This window comes from Coturnix japonica, chromosome 4 (assembly GCF_001577835.2).
Source record: "Coturnix japonica isolate 7356 chromosome 4, Coturnix japonica 2.1, whole genome shotgun sequence".
NCBI classification, from domain to species: Eukaryota; Metazoa; Chordata; class Aves; order Galliformes; family Phasianidae; genus Coturnix; species Coturnix japonica.
In genome coordinates this window covers 29,286,210-29,305,111 of record NC_029519.1, presented here as the reverse complement: position 1 = coordinate 29,305,111, position 18,902 = coordinate 29,286,210, and the positions used below count along the sequence as shown (strand labels likewise).

At 41.1% G+C, this 18,902-nt stretch overlaps 2 protein-coding genes and 1 non-coding gene across 6 annotated transcripts in view; 1 reads left to right on the top strand and 2 right to left on the bottom strand.

Annotated features, from left to right (window-relative positions):
• The window catches only part of SH3D19 (SH3 domain containing 19), an 81,457-nt gene extending 76,347 nt beyond the window's left edge, over positions 1 to 5,110 (top strand). For all 4 annotated transcript variants that reach the window (XM_032444493.1, XM_015861121.2, XM_015861119.2 and 1 more), the window contains 3 exons: positions 94 to 280; positions 861 to 958; positions 2,287 to 5,110. In XM_032444493.1, the coding sequence (XP_032300384.1) occupies positions 94 to 280; positions 861 to 958; positions 2,287 to 2,403 (402 nt within the window). In that variant the 3' untranslated portion in view covers positions 2,404 to 5,110. The remainder of the gene's footprint in view (positions 1 to 93; positions 281 to 860; positions 959 to 2,286) is intronic.
• Positions 5,111 to 6,922: 1,812 nt separating this feature from the next.
• On the bottom strand, positions 6,923 to 10,255 carry RPS3A (ribosomal protein S3A). Its single transcript, XM_015861122.1, has 6 exons — positions 10,119 to 10,255; positions 9,684 to 9,787; positions 8,673 to 8,860; positions 8,298 to 8,506; positions 7,645 to 7,754; positions 6,923 to 7,085 (listed from the first exon to the last, which is right to left on the bottom strand). Exons 1-6 carry the CDS (start codon positions 10,178 to 10,180, stop codon positions 6,964 to 6,966), a joined length of 795 nt encoding a protein of 264 aa, XP_015716608.1. The 5' UTR covers positions 10,181 to 10,255; the 3' UTR covers positions 6,923 to 6,963.
• On the bottom strand, positions 7,342 to 7,412 carry LOC116653447. Its single transcript, XR_004307271.1, has one exon. It is a non-coding gene; the product is annotated as a small nucleolar RNA SNORD73 (small nucleolar RNA).
• Positions 10,256 to 18,902: the final 8,647 nt, after the last annotated feature.

The window sequence follows — 18,902 nt, the reverse complement described above, 5'->3', positions numbered from 1 at the left end:
TGCACGCATCTTGAACCCTTGCTTTGGCCAACATCTGTGAGCTTATTGCTATTCCCTTTTAAAATAAATGTATTTCTTCTTTCATTTGAATAGAACAACCGATGCTCAGTAGAGTGGTGTGAAGCACTTCATGACTTTACAGCAGAAACCAAAGATGACTTATCCTTTAGAAAGGGAGACTACATCCAAATACTGGAACAAGTAGATTCTGAGTGGTACAGAGGGAGACTGAATGAAAAGGAAGGGATTTTCCCAGCAGTTTTTGTTCAGACCTGCTCAGGTAGGTGCTGTGCTAGATGACAGCTCATTATTCCTTAAGTTGCAACACTCACAACAAATTTCTGGGAGAGTCCAGCTATTGCATTGCCTTGAGAGCCACACACCATTAGAGACATTAACACCTTAAAGCTGAACTGAAGTGCTGAATTGCTTTCTGAAATAATGACAATATATTGCTTTAGTCAGTGTGTAATTTGGAAAGTGATACAGATTCTGAAATGGTTGAAAGTGTAATTTAAATACGTGCAGAACACAACACCGCTGCATCTCCAAATACAAAGTGAAAATGACAACTTTCCTTACATATCTCCACTGGAGAGTTAAGTTAAGGAACTTCACATTTAATTCTCCTAGAAGCAGAACCATGAGCATGTGTTAGTGCTGCAAAATGAATTGGTAGCAGTAGGAATTTTTAGTCCAGCGTGACACTGAGTTTGCCATGTAGCAGTAGTAATAACATTTGGGCACCCAATAACATACTAGTGGGGAGAAAATACCAGCATAACAGGAAGCTTCTCCAGAAACAAAGATAGATTTCACTCAAATCCGTATAACTAACTCATCTTTTCCATATTCTGCAGCCAGGGTAGAGACAGCACAGTCTCTAGGAGGGAAGAAAGGGAAAGCTAAAGCTCTCTATGATTTTCATGGTGAAAATGAAGATGAGCTTTCCTTCAAAGTAAGTGGCTCTTATATTTATTTTTTTTTTTAGTTTGTCAGCAGATCTTATGCTCCTAAGGAATGCTTAAAGAAAAAAATTATCCAAAACAAGTTTGGGACATGAAAGTACTCAGATAATAGACGTGATTATTTTAACATATTTGATATAGAGCAACTGTAGAAAGTTTTCATCCCTACCCTTTGTGAAATCTCTACTGAAGGCACAGAGAAGAAGTCAGAAACTGTAGACTTTCACTGACATCCCTAATCCAGTAAGTATGATCAGACCAACTCACCTCATTTCGTAGTACATTCAGTTCCTGATCAGTTAATAATGTCAAAAGAGCCTCTTTTTTGACAGGAAAGACAGCAACATGGTGGTGTGATAATAAAGTGGCAGCATTACAGCAGGGATATCTTTAACAGAGACCTAGTGCAGCAAAATCTAAAAGTCAGTCTAAAAGTTTGGCAGCATGATCCTTAGTTGCTGTGTGAGGAATATGAAGTATTTGCTGTATGTCTAGATAATATGAAAAAGCACAAAGAAATGGAGTCCTTGTAGATTAAAAACCATCACATTTAAGTAAATGTCCTCAAAAGCAAGTTTCTAAGAACCGGCAGACAGTTGCATCGGGTCCAAGATTGCATTTATCAGGTGGAACACGTTACTTTGTGAACTTTAGAAAGAGAAAATAATTAGTTTCTGCATTAGCAGCTTGCCTTATGGGAAGGATGTGGATGATTCTTTAAAACAGAAAAGAGGAACTGAGGTACTGGCAGAAAGGCTAGAGCTATGCCAATACTTTGAATGAAGGGTATGGTATGGGAAGATGAAAGCAGGACTAAGGATTAAACATAGAAGATAAACTTTATTTTCAAGGCCACGCTGAGCTTCAAGTACATTCCTTTTTTGAGAAAGTTTCCAAAGGAAAGAGGGAAGTTTACAAGCTGTGGAAAATACTGGGACTAAACTGAAAGAAAATACTTGAGGTGTTTGAAGAAGAAAAGTCCTCATACCAGAGCAGGAACGTGAACAGTGAGTGAGGCAGCAACCTTTAGGCTACCTCTGTGACACACCTACCTACCTACAGGGCTCAAGCAACTGAGGAAGTTATCCAGCAGCACTATTTTTTCCCTCCCACAAACTGGTGGCTTTTCAACCCTTGGCAAGTATTTACCCTAAGAGACAGTTAGATTTCTTTGAAACTATGTTTACCTGACAGGAGCGATCATCTCCAACTACCATGCTATTTGATTGCTATTAATTGCTTCTGAATAACATGAACAGTGCATGCCATAATATTACATGGAAAGCTGCAATGGCTCACATTACTCCTTCTTTTACAGGCAGGAGATTTTATAACAGAGCTGGAATCTGTAGACGAGGACTGGATGAGTGGAGAGATACAAGGAAGAACTGGGATATTTCCCAAAAACTTTGTTCAGATTTTAACAACTCCATGAAGTGTTGCCTGTCTTTGTACTCCCTGTGTCTGGGAGAGAACGTTTTCAGCAAAGACATCAATGTATTCTGACTATCTATGTTTTGCACTACTTATCCTGGACAGTCTTACTAGTATCTTGAAGTCAAAAAAGATTTTAGTCTTTTGTGACCATGTAGTTAGTCATGCTTCAGGAAAAGCTCTGAGAGCAAAATACATGCGCAATTTTTAGTGGTCTCCAGCTAGGGAAATAGTGTGGTGCAACACCAGTGAAATAGTATTCTGTTTACTATCTGGTATTACATTTATCATGCACAGCCTCTGCATAAAGTAAGCTTATTTGAGCTTCCTTAAGAACTGTTTAAAGTGATGTTTTTAATATATTATTGCAGCAGTCGGTATGTAGATCAAGTTCAATATTCAGGTTTCTTTACTGCTTCTACTTTAGCAGAAGAATTCACTTATGACTTAGATAACTTATAGTAGAAAAATGTCAAATTAAACTGTTAAGAGGGAAAACTCAAGCAAATCCTTGCGTTCTTAGCCCAAGCAGCTCATGAAGAGAAATCAGAAAAGACATAAGTATTTTTCCTCTTAACTAATAGCACTTACTTACACTGGTTTGAACCATGCTAGACCTTTCCGCCCACCTCAAAAATCTGTTCCAGACAGAGCCTTAGTTTTCCTACTACCCCCTTTGTCAAGCACCACCCTACCCTTCTTTCCCAGGAGGAGTTGTGATGGACAGCAGTTACTCAACTTTCTCAGTTCCCCTCCCAGTGTAGCTGTACTATTTCAACTATTTGCCCCTCCACCCCCTTTTATGTAAGTGGAAAGCCTGTCTTCACTCAGTCTACATTTCATTTACCACTCAAGCACTGGAACATACTTCAGTAACGCTATTCCTATCCCTAACTCGAAGGATATTATACAGGCTTGGTTTTGGCTTTCAGCAGGCACAGGGTTAGCTTTCAGGTTGTTAGCACGTACCAGCTATACCAAGCATCATTATAAATGGTCTGTCACAGCCTTAAGGAAAAAAAAATGTCTTGCAATAGGTTACTTCAAAGAAACTCAAACAAAATCATTTAGTAAAAGCAGCAGCTTGACTTGAGCAACAGCATCTGACTGTGACTGAGGTAGCCTGGACCTTCTGGCAGTAAATGCCATTTTGTGACACTTTGTTTCTGACAGAGTTGTTAAATGAGTCTTGATTAGCAGCTAACTTCAGACTGGAGGAGTAAGAAATGTCACTGCAGTGCTGACAATATTCTATCCCTTTTGTACTGTATGGGGAAAAAAGAAGAAACCATGAAGTTGTTACTGCGAGTCATTGCTTCAGAAGCATGGATGCACAGGTACCACAACATAATACAAGATCGTTCTATCTTAAAGTTCTAGTTGATAGAACACTTGCAGCTGAGCAGTTGATGAAGAGTGTGCAAACTAGAATAATCAAGACTTACCTTGAGATAGTTCAGCTTACTTTTGTTTTGGCTTACAGTTCTGTTGGTAGGAGGTCCAACCATTATGGCAACAAGTACCTACTGGTGCAAAAAGATCACACAAAGCTTTAATGAGCTACAAACTGGATTTTTAATTGCGTTATAGGGATTAACTTTATAAAAACCATTACAATGTATGCACTATCCTAGAAAGATGGAAACATCACTGTACAGCTGTTATTCAGTTTAAACATCCCAACAAGCCTGTCCTGAACCGCTGGGGAATTCAACTGAAGTCCACTCCTGAGGACAACTGTCCCTGAGCTCTGCTGCCCGGAGCTGCCCATGGCTCTTTATAGACATTAGCCAGCCCCTGCATTCTATGGGACTCTGGCAAAGCAAATACAAAATATTTCTAACTTTTCAACTTAAACTGTGGGCCACCCTCTTTAAACAGGCTGCTTCCATTATGACCTGTACTGAGAGATCTTGTGGGCTCATGAGGAGAACAACAAAAACCAAACACAACCACTCCAACAAACAGAATACCAGATCTTCAGAAATTACACAATCACTGTGGTGGGAGGAGGAGCTTAAGTGTATAATGTTTACTTATGTTTTGCCTGTTGGTTTTCTAAGGTTTTGATACAAGTCTCCAATTAGAACTGAATTTTTATAATTTTTTTCCTCTCCCACATTTTTATAACTGTACTATTGACCAGTTGTTGTTTTTCTACCTTCCACTGAATGTTTTAAATCAGTGCCTGTCAGTAGGTTAAGTTCACTCTTACATTATTCATCTCCTCCCACTCGCTGGGAAGGAAAAGCAGCAGAGCCTTAAAAGTCTGGGCAAGGAGCGCCACCTATAAGCTGCTCACGTTACTGCAGACAGCTCTTGAAGTTTGTGGCTTGCCTTACATAGGAAGACTTCATACCTGCTATCACCATGAAACTGCATACGGACGAGAGAATTTCTAAGGTGTACAGTACATTGCAGAAAAGGAAGAATGAAGTTGGATGCCATTCCTAACTGCAGTGCAGTAGCAAGTTTCAGCTGTAACCTTGACATTCAGACAGGGCCCCATCCATCAAGTGTAATAGGAAATGCTTTGATAAGCGAGGCTTTTATTGTTTGCCCCACCTCTGGAACTATCTTCAGGAAGAAGACTTTGTTCTGTGTGCAAATAACGGTGTCGTAAATAAATCTTTGTTAAGTCTAGTACATTTGTTACGGTACCTCTGTAAATTAAAAATGTATTTAACCAATAAATTTTTATAATTCTATGATGATTGCATTTTTATTATGCTACATTGTAGAGAGCCAAGCTCTCCGCTCAACGTGACGGGGTACAGATCACGTTCAGCTTGTATGTTTAACTCAACATTAAAAAACCCCCAACAACAGTATTTTGTCTCTTCAGGAGCAGTGCAAGACCGTCAGATAATCCTGATGGCTTCAACAGTTCAGCCAAGCCTTTGGATTCAGGTACGTTTCACACTTACCACATGCAGCAGCATTTATCAACTGCTGGCCACAGCAACCACCCAGCACAGCAGGTGTCACAACGATGGCAATGCTCTGTGACACAACTACTTGTTCTACTACACATTAAATGATTTTATAAGGTACAAATGTACCCACAGCTGCTCTGTGATTGTGTCAGCAGCCTACTGTTAAAAGCACCTGAAAAAAACAGGTTTTTGTTCCTTACCAGCATGCTCTTCTTCTGTATAAGTTTTACATGTTCACTATCCCTCCACTACACAAACTGCAAAGTAAATCAAGGTCTATGCTGACAATCTAAGAAAGGTGAGCTACCTGAATATTGTGTCATAGTAATTAGGATGGTAACTTTGAACAGCCTAAGACTTTGTGTGCTTACACATGAACACTTCAGATGCTCTAGTCCTCTTACAATAACTGTTCATAGGAATCTTCACAAGTGCCAAGTGCTGTTCAGTTGGCCCACCAGACAGCTGTGTACTCAGAGAAGAAATAGAAAAGCCACAGCAAAAGTAAACGCTCACTTTCAAGACAGGACTACACACACTGTGCTTTGAAGAATCTCTATCCAAGTTTAACTACTCAGTTAAAAAAAAAAAAAAAAAAAAAAAAAGGTATTTCAACTTCCTTTCATCATCTTTTAACAAAAAGCTTTTTCTATTTACTAGTTTTAACCAGGAACTTCTGCATCAGTTTATGCAGACACTGTAGTGAGGAAAATGAAAAAGCTACTCAAAGCCTTCATGTGTTCACTACCTACCCAGGTCTGCACCAGGAGCTCTCCTGCAATTAAGATTGCTGTTAAGACAGTAACCGAACCACAATATGAAATCACATCATCTACAGTCTACTAAAAGAATTAGCAGAAGTCCTTACCATTTGCTCCACATTATTTGCTCCAATAATTTAATAGCAGCAGATGTGTTTTTACCCCTCCCATTATTTTTGAACAACATACAGAGTAGCCATCTAGCCAGAAAAACACCTTTTTAAGCTGGAATACACAGCCCAACTAAAAATGAGATGAGCTGCCTGACGCAGGTGACACAGAAGCACTTTTAAATGATCTGCCAAGCAATTTGGGTGGCTTTAGAACACAGAACTTTGCCATTTTTCAGTCAATGCCTCCCTTTGTTCAAAAGTTCCATGAGAGATCACATCAAATTCAGACTCGTGATTAATCCTGGAGATGCCTTCACAGTAAAATACTCAAACAAAAGGCTTCCCTTTCCTCCACTGACCAATTAGCTTCTGAAGCACTTCTCACCTATTTAATACAACCTTGAAATGCACCTTCAGTTTCTTCTGTGAGGACCAAAATTTTCTGGGGGGGGGAAAACAAACCCCAAAGAAACCTCAGCAGTGTATTTTCCAACAGCCTCTTTCAAAAAAGGACAAACCACCATCCACCATCTTCCACTTAATTTTCAACACCAGCCATAAAAAAAACACCATGGATCTCCAAAACAGTTATTTTCTCCTTCTCAGTTCAAACAGCGGTCTATCTTATTAAAAAAAAGACATCCTCATCCAGTACCAACATCATCTAGTACCAATATCATCTAGTACCAACACATGCAGCCAAACACTTGTTGTGTGTAATAAACCTTTTATTTTTGGTCAATTTGTAGTTTCAGACAGACTCTTGCACAGGCGGCTCATATCCATCAGCTCGCTCTACTTTGGCACCTGCCTCATCCCCAGAAGGTTTTCCAGCACCACCACCTTCACCGTGCAGTTCCATCAGCTTGCCCACTAAAAAGAAGTATTGGGAATAGTGAGACACACCTATTTTAAACAGCTTTGAATTACTGAACTCATTACCATACACATATTAAACCACCAGCACATGTAACATAGGTATGATCAACTCCATTGCAGAAAGCTCGTGCAAGATAACGATGCTGAACAAAGTGTTGGAGTCCAACATAAAACAAGCAATGGAGCAAGTTACACATGCATATACTTCAATAACCAATAAGAAATAACTTCAAGTGCTTCATTGTATGGGAATGTCAGAAAATGGGAAAATTAAAATCATTCCGTGTCATCTGGGACCGAAACAATTTGTCATCATTCATTCCCAAACCAGAGCCTTTAAACATTCAGTTTCAGGCAAGAACTCAAGAAAAGCTTCAAACCGAGTTAATCACTATGTGACTTCCCAGCCTGAAAGCCAAATCATCTGCCTTTTAACTACTACAGCCACGCAATCTTTTGATGCTGCTTTCATATCTTTCCCCAAAAGCAAATATTTTCAAGTCTTCCCTCCCTCGTCCCCTCAAACCCTGGATGTGAGGAGTAACTGACTTACATTCAAACTTGGGCTTTTTCAGCATCTTAACCTTGCGGACATAGACATCGTGAAGGGGGTAAATGGACTGACAAGCCTTCTCTATGTCTTTGCCAATGCTGTCTGGGATCCTGTGCAGCCAAGAGAGCAGATTAACAAATGTTAGAACTGTGACAGCATCCTAATCAAGTGACACATGCTTAATATAATTAATAATTCAAGACATTCAAGAGGAGTTTGCATCAGTACAATAAGAGCTCCAGAGCGAAGGCAAAGTGTGCTTAGATCACAAGGCATTTTCCTTGCAACGCTGGTATGAACAGAGCAAGTGTGGTCACTTAGAGACCAAACCAGTAATGTAACTTTTGGAAGCAAGGACAGTATTTTGGAAGATCCCTCAGAGGGATCCAGAACATCTGCAAATCCAACTTATCCGAGTTACAATTTTATTCTGTAGAGATATAAATGAAAAAAGCTAATTCTAAACTAATGCAAACACGATGATTAATAATCAAATATGATGCAGAGACAAGTGCTCAGAGAAGCACATCAGCTTTTCAGCACCAAAAACACACTTTATCTGGCCCCTACTGAACACAGAAGTGAAGGACCAGCCTTCAGTCAGTAACTGAAACAATTACATGGACTGTAAGAGAGAAAAACCATCAGCTTACAGCTTATTGACAACTTCTTTTAGGTCATTGGTCTGGACCTCTCGGGTCATGATTTCCATCATCTTCTTGCGAATCTGCCGAACCTGCTGATGCTGGGCATACGAGGTCTTGCGGATTTGGTTATTGCGCTTCTTTGTAAAACCCACACAGAAGAGGCGCAGCAGGTAACCATCGGTAGTTTTGACATCCACGTGGGCTTCAATCATCGTCTGGAAAAGAAAGTTATGCCCATGAGAGGCTTCCCAAACGAGCACATGACATTCATTAATATCTGCTGATACCAGCAGAAACAGCTTTAAAACACACCAGTAGCTTCTTCCTTTCCTAAGGAGGAAAGCAGTAAGGGCAGTGAGGCAGACCTTGTTCTTTACACACCTGCCACTTCTTGACCATGGAGCACATCTTGTCGCGGGTGAGGTCCATTCCATGGAAGTTGGTCAGACAATTTTTGCCCTGAACGTCCTCAGTTATCAGCTTGAACTTACGGAAAGCGACCTCGTCGTTCTGCAGATCAGCCAGACTCACTTCAAATACACGACCCTTCAATCCATCAGAGGCAATTTCTGTGTTATAAAACAATACGATGCAACTTGTATTAGTGTTAGAAAAGTATTACTCAAATCAGATACTAAACTTCCATTTTGAAGAATAAAGATAAATGCAAAGAGCCATGTGTTCTCAACAAAGAACACAGAAGCAAATGAGTGCAGTTATTTCACATCTTTGCTTAAGAAGAATTTTAACACTGCCTGATTCATACGTAGTTTATAGTGACCCTTATTTTATTGGTTTCACACGATGCAGTTGAAAATAACAACCGCCTTCATAACTTGAAGTGCAACTAAGAAAATATAACTATTTAACTACACACTTAATCATCCAACATTAACTACATCCAAAGCACTGTGCCTTTGTAACAAGGGGCTCCTTAACCTCAGATAAACAGCTCATTAAGTGCATCCATGCAGCAATGCACCCTGATAACCACCTGTCAGGTTTGCAGTTCTCTCTCTCTGCTACTGAATAACTTTGAGTTTCAGTCATGACCAAGATGTCACTGTCTCCTTATGTCCAACATTCAGAACAACGACATAGTAGTTAACCATTTTATACCAGCAGCTCAGCAAGAACTCCATCCTTGTCTTCCTACCCATGAATTGATATTCTTATCTAAATCAGGACCACAAGATATTAATCCTCCTCTAACTCAGTTTTAACCGTCAGCTTCAGGAAACTCACGGCAATGAAACCTTTTATTTTTAAATCCCAAACTCACACCTCATACAAGAAAAGCTGCCTGTCAGCAGTTCTTTAGTTAAGCCTCATTTGAAGCGCTTACATGAAACGAATCCGTATCTTCGCACTGCATTAAACCCCGATACTCACTAGTTCCTTGAGTCCTGGTAACAAGAGTCTTCCCAATGTTTCTGATATTAAACATCGCTGGCGCTTTGACATCGTACCAATCCTTTTTGGAGAAAGGATCGACCCTTCATTTAAAAATAAAACAAGGAAGAAAAGAAAAATCACTTTTTTTTTTTAAAATAGATTTAACTTGGTTGAAACAACTCTATCCCTAAACACTCAGTGAAATGGAAACGCAAACTTCCCAGCCTCGCCCACTGAGGACACAGCGGCCCGCACCTCACGGGGATCCCCCCAACCCAGCTCAGGCCAAGGCCCGGCCGCCGCCATGACAGCAGCCACCCTCAGCCGTGTGATCCCATCCGCCGCCATCCGCCCGATATCCGCAGCATCGCGCCCCGTGCCGTGCCGCACCGCAACAACCGACATCCCCGCGCCCCGCCCGGCCGCACTCACACTTTCTTCTTGGCTCCTTTCTTGCCTCCCTTGGTGAGCCGCTTGTTCTTGCCCACCGCCATGATGCCACCGCGCCGCGGGAAAGAGGGAACACCCCCCTCGCGCGAGATTATACGAGGAGTGCTGCTACCGCGAGAACGAGGCGCGGCTGCGCTGTGGGACGGAACGAAGCGGGCGGGGCTGGTCGGTTCCCTCAGAGCGGGCGGCTGCTGTGAGGAAGGGACGTGAGATCACAGGGGGCTGTGACATCCTGCAGCTGAAAATCTGCCGTACGGAAGGGCTGATGAGAACAAAGGCTACATTTTTAAACGTCAAACACAATTAGACTTTGGAACAAATTAAAGACGGTGGATTCCCCTCCCACCTCACAGCGTTACTCAATGCTGAAGGTACTTGCCCTGTCGCTGTGCTTGGCTCAAGTAGCTGCTGGTAGAAGCCCTATCAGGCCGGTAATCGCACTGCCCCCTCCAGTTTCATCGTGAATAATCAGTTGAAATTGCAGCTGATAGTCCCAGGGTGTTCCGCTTCTCACAAGCGGCGACAACTACTGCCCTATGTTCTGTCTGCTTCGTTCACAGGCGTTTCAAACTGTTCTTCCTGAGTGTGGCAAAGCTTGTAAGAAAGCAAAGCTAGGAGATAATTGAGCTTTGACATCGTGTGATCCCAACAGCCAGACACCAGAAATTATTTAGGGTAAAAGCATTGCAAGCAAGTGCAATCATTAGTGCTGTGAGATGTCCAGGCTGGTTTCTCAGCAGAGCGCATTATAAGAGAAACATCCAGGCAGCAGCTCGGTGCACTCCAACGGCAGCTCTCCTATGACTTGACTTCCCTCTTCCTGCCTTCGTGTTTTTCACTCATCAGCTTGAGCCACACGCTGAGGACATAAGCAAAGTGCCTGCAGATTCAGGATGGGAAGCTGCCTTCCGTCAGGGTGTCAGGATACGTGGCAGTACCAGCTGTAGTGTGGTCTCAATCCCACACCAGGTGCTACATGCGGACACAGGTGCTCAGCAGATCTCAGATTAACGACCCGGCTGTTGGCTGACTGCTGTCCCCAGCACAGGTTCTGCCTCACACACGGCTGCAGCTGCTTGCCTGTGGCGCTGGGCTGAGGTTAGGGCCTGAGCTCATTGGGGCTTCTGGATCTGTTAGGAGTTGTGAGTTACAACATGTCCAGGGTAATAAAAATCTTGCACTTGGGAAGGGGCAGTTGTCAGCCACACAAAAGCCATCTGTTATGTTTTACAAATGAAACCGGAGCAGCAGGCACAGTTCTGATTACTTCATCAATTTCTTTCACACTGGCCTGGAATTTCATCTGCATGCCTACAGCAACTGGATTCTATCAGCAACTCACACTATCAGGCAGAAAGCTTAATCAGATGAGAGCAGACCTCCTGCTCACTACCTCTGAGGTAATCAGGACTCAAGGAAAAAAAAAAGGGGGGGGGGGAGGGGAAAGAAAAAACAAAAATGAAAACACACACACACGAAAAAACCCCAACCAAACCACTTTGGGTTTTTCTCCTGAGTGTCACAGGACCCCCCAGAACCATAAGCTGCAACGTCCCTCTCCAAGCTGTAGATATGCAAAAACCTCTCCTCAATTTTACTGCACTGTTGGCATGTTGCTGATTCGGATACTCTGCTGCAGGTTGAGTTAACAGTGAAATCTCACCTGCACAAATAAAACAGCTCTTACAGCTTTGGAAATTACGCATCTCCTGAGGACAGCTTTTGGTGTTTCCTAGTTTTTCCATCAGATACCACATGGAATCTGTTTGCCTCTCAGTAGCTGCCATTTGGTGCTGCCCTGTCCAGTACCTGAAGGCTTTCCCAGCTCAAAGATACATGCATGGAAAAAAAAAAACCCCACTATTTTATTGTCTTGAAATTTCTCTTTGAAATGAGTTTGAAAGCAGCTCTAACAAAACACAGCATATCAGAGGAGCAGAGGTGTCCAATGAGAACTTTAGGAGGCTTACTGGAAAGAATGTTACACTGGATCTGTTCCATCATCACTGCATTTCAACCAGGTGCTGTCATTCAGCCTTTTGAACAAAGAATCAGAAAGGTAAGCAAATACTTCAAGCACCTGTAGTTGTTAAAGCAGCTAAAACATTTACCTTTTTCTTTACACAGCTTCTTGAGGAGGAAACATCCACATAAGTCTGATTCAACTTTGACGCTAGCCCCGTTTTAATCAGGGATCAGCTTTGGATGACCTCCAACGCTCCTTACGTCCTGATTTGTTCTATAACTTTAAGCTATGTGTAGCAGAAATGCTAAGCCACAGCCTGAAACAGTGACCGAGCACCTAGTGGGAAGGCAAGGTCAACCCAGGGGAGCTCAGGTGCATGCAATGAAGGGGATAAGCCAGGATCCACCCCTTCCCAGACCTCTTTTAGGGGTTGGCAGTGGAGGCAAGTGCCTCTTTTTATAGTGCCTCTAGTGTCCCTCATTGTTGAATTTGAGCAAGGCTCTGCTTGCTGCAGTCTGAGACCTTGCTGCTCTGCTGTTATTGCTGTGATTTCTATTGTGTTATGTTATGCCAAACAGGAAGCTTATTTTGGGTTTTTGTTTTATGTTTCAACAGGATTTTGGGTGGGTCATCAGAACAGCTCATCTATCCACTACAAACTATTGTCTTTCGTGACATCCTTTGTCTTGTGAGAATTGAAGAGATTCAATTTGTGAATAACCTCCCCGCTTACTTTGCAAAGTTCTCTGCTTCAAGTAGCCTTTTCCTCTCATGTTTTATGGTTATGGTTTACTACACAAGTACAAGGTAGTATCCATCCCACAAAGCTCCTGTGTACACTTGCAGTTAAGCAACGCTCCAAAGGTCTTTGTATTCTTTGTTATTTAGTAGAGCAAGAAAAGTAACTGAAGAAAACCATATCCTCTCTGTTGAAGGAACCTACCTGGAGAGTTTTTTGTATATACATTTATACATCACTTTGGCTAAATTACAAACAGCAATGGAAAGCGCTTAGCAAGTGTGATTTAAGATGGTTTATAGTCTTTTACTTAAAGGTATTTTATTGGTAGTGTTACGAGAACACTGTTTTCTTCAGGAAGCTTGCTGCTACCAGCTCCAGCTGTGAAAATAAGCTCCTGGTTAATGATGAAGTTTTAGCATTTGTTTGTAATGGGAAGGTTTTGTGGACAAGTGTTTGCCCCCTAATGTAAGGGGCTTCAATCCCTTCCTGGGAATTAGATGTGCTGTCTTAATTCAGAAGCAGGAGCTTATGTTGCTCCCTGTAAGTCTTTAGAAATTTAGAGGAGTCAGGTTCTCCTGTTTTCTCCTCTGGCTTTCTTCCTTAAAACTACTTAATGGCTTTGATGTTCCATCTCTACCATCCGGCGTAACTGGCCTTTGCAGCCAGATTCCTCAATGTGAAGGGATTCTGCAGTACCCTTTTAGCCTGATACTTAGAAGTATTTAAGTATCAGAAAGCTGCCTGTTTTCATTTTTCCTGAATCAAAACAGTCCTGAGCATCTTTCTGCAGGTTAAATGGAACGCTAGATGGAAAACATATTTATTTCTGCTTCGTGTAGCTCTTTAATTTTGCCTTCAACAAACATATGTTAAGATGTAGATTAACCAAGCCTAAATTTTACCTGTTTAGTGGAAATAATGTTGGTTATCAGCTCTAGGCAGATTGTATCAGGGCCTGAATGCTCTGCAGACTTTTTCTTAGTGAATGTATATATTTTTGTAGCACTGCTATAGCCTGTCTAATGTTCTGCTTCTGTTTTTGCTTCAAATTTACATTGGTTTAGCTTGCTATAAGTATTTATGCCAATGCTTATGTCTGGTTACTAACAGTCCTATGCCTCATTTAACAATATTTTCCTTAGCTCCTTGGGATCCTGGTGGTGACACCAGAACCTCTGTGCTTTCTAATTCCCTTGCACGAATACAGCTTTCTTCCTTTACAGATCCTCATTAATTAAAAATACTTTAAATATTTTGAATAACACCATAGCAAAACATTCTGGCATAACACATAAATTACTGAGGAAAAAGCTACAGTTAGCACGGATGCCTCCCAACATTAATAATAACAGGGCAGTTATTGAGTTCCTAGCCTGTCGCATTCTGTTTCTCCTCCACACTGCAGCAGTGACCCTCAGCTGTGGTTCTGCCTCTGCTGCAGCAGTGGAGGATGGACAAGGATGGGAGGCACCGGGGTCCTCAGCTGCCCTACGCTGGAAAATCACCTCTCATGTTCTTCTGCTGCTTTAGTGTGGTGGTCCCACGTCGTGTGATGGAGATAGATGGTAGCACAGTGTTAGTGTGCCGAGCCCTGCTTTTCACTGGTTAGCAAGACATGCTGAGGTAGGCTGGGAGTGGGGGCTGCTTAAGCTCTAGGGATGTGCAAGTGTTTAGTGCCAGTTTTATGAGGCAAGGAGATTTTTAGTTCAGAACCAAGAGTCTGTATTTGTAATGGAGGAACTGATTCTGAAGAGCAAACTCCACATAGTAGTGCTTGCTTTAATACTTCAGATTATTTAAAATTTTGTAGATCTGGACTTATCTGTGGATTTCTCAGTTTCCTGGTTGGTTTCTTTGGTTTTTTAGTGTTTTTGTTTTGTTTTTTTTTTTAATAGAAGTGTTTAATATTTACCCATAAAACTGGGATATTGTCATTTGACTTTTTCCAAAACTAGGATATCATGCATCTTTTCTATACAAGCTTTTAAAGTCTCGTTATTGTACTTTTCTGTTTCTTTCCTGCAAAATAATCTTACAGAAGAGCTTTAGTGAAGTGACTATTTTTTTATCAGTTGTTTCCTGCTAAATCTGCCCGTGCTGCAGGTTAAAGTCTTTCTCCGTTTCTCCCTCGCCTGCCAGCTCAGCTATAGTCGACCACGCAATTTGGTCTGATGATAATTTATTCCAGCTAATGATGCATGAGATGCAAAAAAGCCCAAAGGAGGAGTTTGGGGGACTGGAAATTAGGAGGAAAAAATTCCCAAACCAAACATTCCCACCTTTTTTCCTTGCAAACTCAGCACATCTTATGTTGAAATTACTGAGACACCACGGAGCCCTGCTTTTTTTTAACAGTCTCTTGGTGGTGGAGTCACACTTTAAATCATTCTGAAAAAGCATGACTTAGTTAACACTTCATTATACAAGAAGGTTACCACTATGCTGGATTTGGCAGAAAAATCTGACTTTTCTCATGCATTTTATCCATCATCCATTTCAAATTAAGCAAAGAAAATGTGATGTTTAGAATTCTCGTCTGGAAGGCACATGGCTGAACGTCTACTTATCTAACAATCAGCTGTGCTACCTGGGTAGTTAAAAATATAAAGGATACCAAAGATAAATAAAGGCACTTATGTAAGGTTTCTCCCTTTAAAAGGATAAATATTTTGGTATAAAGCATTATTTAAAGAGTGACGTGTTTCATCTATGAGAATGGCGTGCAATATGATTTGACTATGTAGTTAGTTAAATGAATCCAGTAAATGGAGAACAATGCTGTTTGCTCACATTAGGGTTTCCAAACTGTGATCTTCAGGCTACCAGTTGTCAGAGTGTCACAGTAACATGCACATATGTGGTCTCGGAGCCAAATCATGCCTTTTATAGCTTGTGTTGAGGAAAAGGGAACCTGTCAAATAATCTGAGGGTAAAAAAAAAGTGTAGGAAATTTGGCAGTCAGAGTCTTGGTGGAAAATTCTTTTTCAAAAAGGAGAAAATAGACTTAGCGCTAGAATAATACTGTATCCAGTTCCCAACAACATTGACACTGACGTAGCACTGGGATTCAAGCCTCTTAAGGAAGTGTGGATACTTACAGTTAGTTTCTACAGCTGAATTTGAATCCTTATTTCACTTTCTGCTCAATTCTTTAAGCAAGACTCCAGCTCACGTTGTCTAAATATTTAAACTGTGAGATGGTAAGCAACTAAATAGTCAAATGTTTTAATTTTGCATCTTTTTAAGATACAGTCTTAAGCCGAGAATGAGAAATCCCTCTGAAATGGATTAATAGTGTTGTTGTTTTGCTGGAAGTATATTAAGTGAAGCATTGTCATCAAAATAGGTGAGCTGCTGCAGCACAGCAAATGTAAACTTATTTCCGAATCTAGCTATTCTTCTTTGGATCTCTGTCAGCTAAAAGAGGATGTTCCAATTAAAGATATCTGTCTATTTCAATAGGTACAGGCTTGTGAGGAAAGACTTCTCAGCTCCGGGCTCAGGTCTGGAATAATGTGATATCCTGACAAAGAAAATACAGAAATATTGTACAGGAAGTGCCATGAAGAGCTCATCTGGTCCACAACAAAACATATTTTTAGCCCCATTTATATAACTGGTTGAATAAAGGCTGCAGTGAATGTTGAAGAAAAGGACCACTGCTCTTATTGTCTCTTTCCAGTTACGCTAGCACAGATATTTTTCTCCTCCTAACATGAATGGATATCAAAAAATACTTGAAAATTTCTTATAACCACCATTTTTCAGAGTGTGATTATTTTTAACAACATCTTGAAGCACCTTATTTCAGAATATCATATGCCAATATATAGAGAAAACTAAGAATAACAGCAAAACAACAACACTCCCCCCACACACTAATAGGTAGCTCCTGTTTTCTTTACGAAGCCAGCTGTAATCTAAATGAAGTCTGTCTCTTAATTGATTCCATCATTAAAATTGTAACAACAATGCAAGTTCTGGTTTGAAAACTGACAGCTCCTCCGAGAAAAAGCTCACACAGTGATACAAAAGAACTGGGACAGCTACGTGAGAACAGAGACTGCCAGAAATGAAACAGCAAGGATGAAGTTTAAGTTGGGTTTAATTCATATGTTAAAATTACCCATGGAGCTTTTGTAGAGATGGTCAGAACTCAGGTAGGCAGGGTCCTGCAGCTGGTCTGAGTGACTGTGTGTGGTTCTATGGAGAAGACTGAGCAGCTCTGTGTGGGTCCCTGCTGGACACCCTCCTGTGGGATCCTGCCTGTTAGCTCCCTCAGCAAGCTGAAGTTCAATGGTTATAGTCTGCCTCTGTTTCTTCTAACCTGTTGCCACTACTAGATACCACGTGATGCCACATGAGCTGCTTGCGACTGTAAAGGCGGCATAAGCTTATTCCTTATTTTTCAAAGTGCCAGTTTTCTTCAAGAAAAAAGAAAGTAGTTGAATTATTAGTTGCTTCAAGTCTGTGACTGTGCCACTTGTGCTCATGAACTGGGGAAGAGGAAGAAGTGGCCAACCAGAGCCTGAAAAAAATTCTCTGTTCTTCAGTCTCAGTGCATGAGAAAGGATTACAGGTATTTCTTTTTGTATGAGTATTTCATAAGCTGTCCGTGGATTTCTAGTACCCTGTGATGTGCCAAGAGATCTGCTGGTCATTCACTGCGTTGTAATAATCCCAATAGGTTCTTTGTGAGCATCCTTCATGGGCTGTTTCATCTCCTTCAATGACAGTAGAGCAGATCCATTGCCATCTTCCAAATGGGTCACTCCAAAAGTTGTCATCTGCTTTCCATCCTATGCTGTGTCCTGCATGCTTCCAAGAGCTTGTTCTTTTGTAACCCCTGCTGTCTCCATATATCATATGGAACGTGGGTCTGTGTGTTGCTTCACCTGGCTCTCCAGCAGAGGGGAGTTTCTAGAAGGAGAACTTCAGATATAATGGCAAGAGATTTGAGTCTTAACCCAAATGCTCAGTACTTGTATAAAAACAAGGGCGCTGTCCATCATCACTGAAGGATAGTTACAAAAATATCTCCATGTGCATAAATTTACTCATCTCCAGGTTTGAGAACACATTTTAAATGAGTTGAGCAATAAACATATGTATCCATTTGTTGAAATTGGTGGTCAACTATGACTTATTTGAAAATTTCCAAAGTGACTGGTAATGCTTTTAAAACATATTCAATATTTCAGCTATGTATATAAACATTGACTTCATTTTATGAAAGCCTTCCTACACTGGTTCCCATGCATAGCACAGTTATCGTTTTAATTCTTTGGGCAGTTCTTCAAAAGGGGAGTTTGAAAGAGTTTTCCTGTTCCTGATACAATCCAAAGACAATGAGGATATACCCCCAATGAAGACAGCAGACTAAATCACCTCAGAAGTCAATGCAACATATTTAACTCAGACTTATGCAGCGCTACATTCACTTGTGAGAGAATTAAGCACTGTTCCCTGAGATAAAAGCAAAACATCAGGGAAAGGTCAGGGGTAGGTTTGAGATATTTCTGCTGCGGAGAAGCAGTTATTTCAGCTCTCTACTTTAAACGTGAACCGAGTAATGCTCTTGCATACATTGTAGGTTTTCCAGAGAGATCTACTTTTTTTGCGGGAGTAACCGGTCTTGAGAGTGAATGGCTGAAGGTGCTGTAGCAAAATGTCAAACCCCTATTTTCCACGTTATAAATTCAATTGCCGTGGAGGAAACCACCTCATGCCTTGGAGCATTTTAGGACAAACATTAATAATAACAAATTCTAATTGGTCATTATTGCTTGAACAGAAAAGATCGGATTTCATTTTCACCAGTAGGAAATGAAAATGTCATGTACTGTAATATGACAGGCATGGAATTTACAGTAGTGATATGTACATGTAATTACCTCTATACGTGTAAATGCACACAAAGCAGAACACCAGGGAGGCCGTTTTACAACAGATTTAATCAAGAGAACATCTACGTCTCCTCATAAACTTACTTAACCAACTTTGAAAAAAGAATGGAGTTGATTAGACAGGTTAATGGGGTGATGTCTTTATAAATGAC

Coding starts and splice junctions, on each gene's coding strand:
- RPS3A (XM_015861122.1), bottom strand. CDS start 10,180: ATGGCGGTGGGCAAGAACAAGCGGCTCACCAAGGGAGGCAAGAAAGGA. Junction 8,861..9,683: donor TACCAGGACTCAAGGAACTA/GTGAGTATCGGG, acceptor TTTATAACACAG/AAATTGCCTCTGATGGATTG. Junction 7,086..7,644: donor GAAAAAGCCCAAGTTTGAAT/GTAAGTCAGTTA, acceptor ACTTCTTTTTAG/TGGGCAAGCTGATGGAACTG.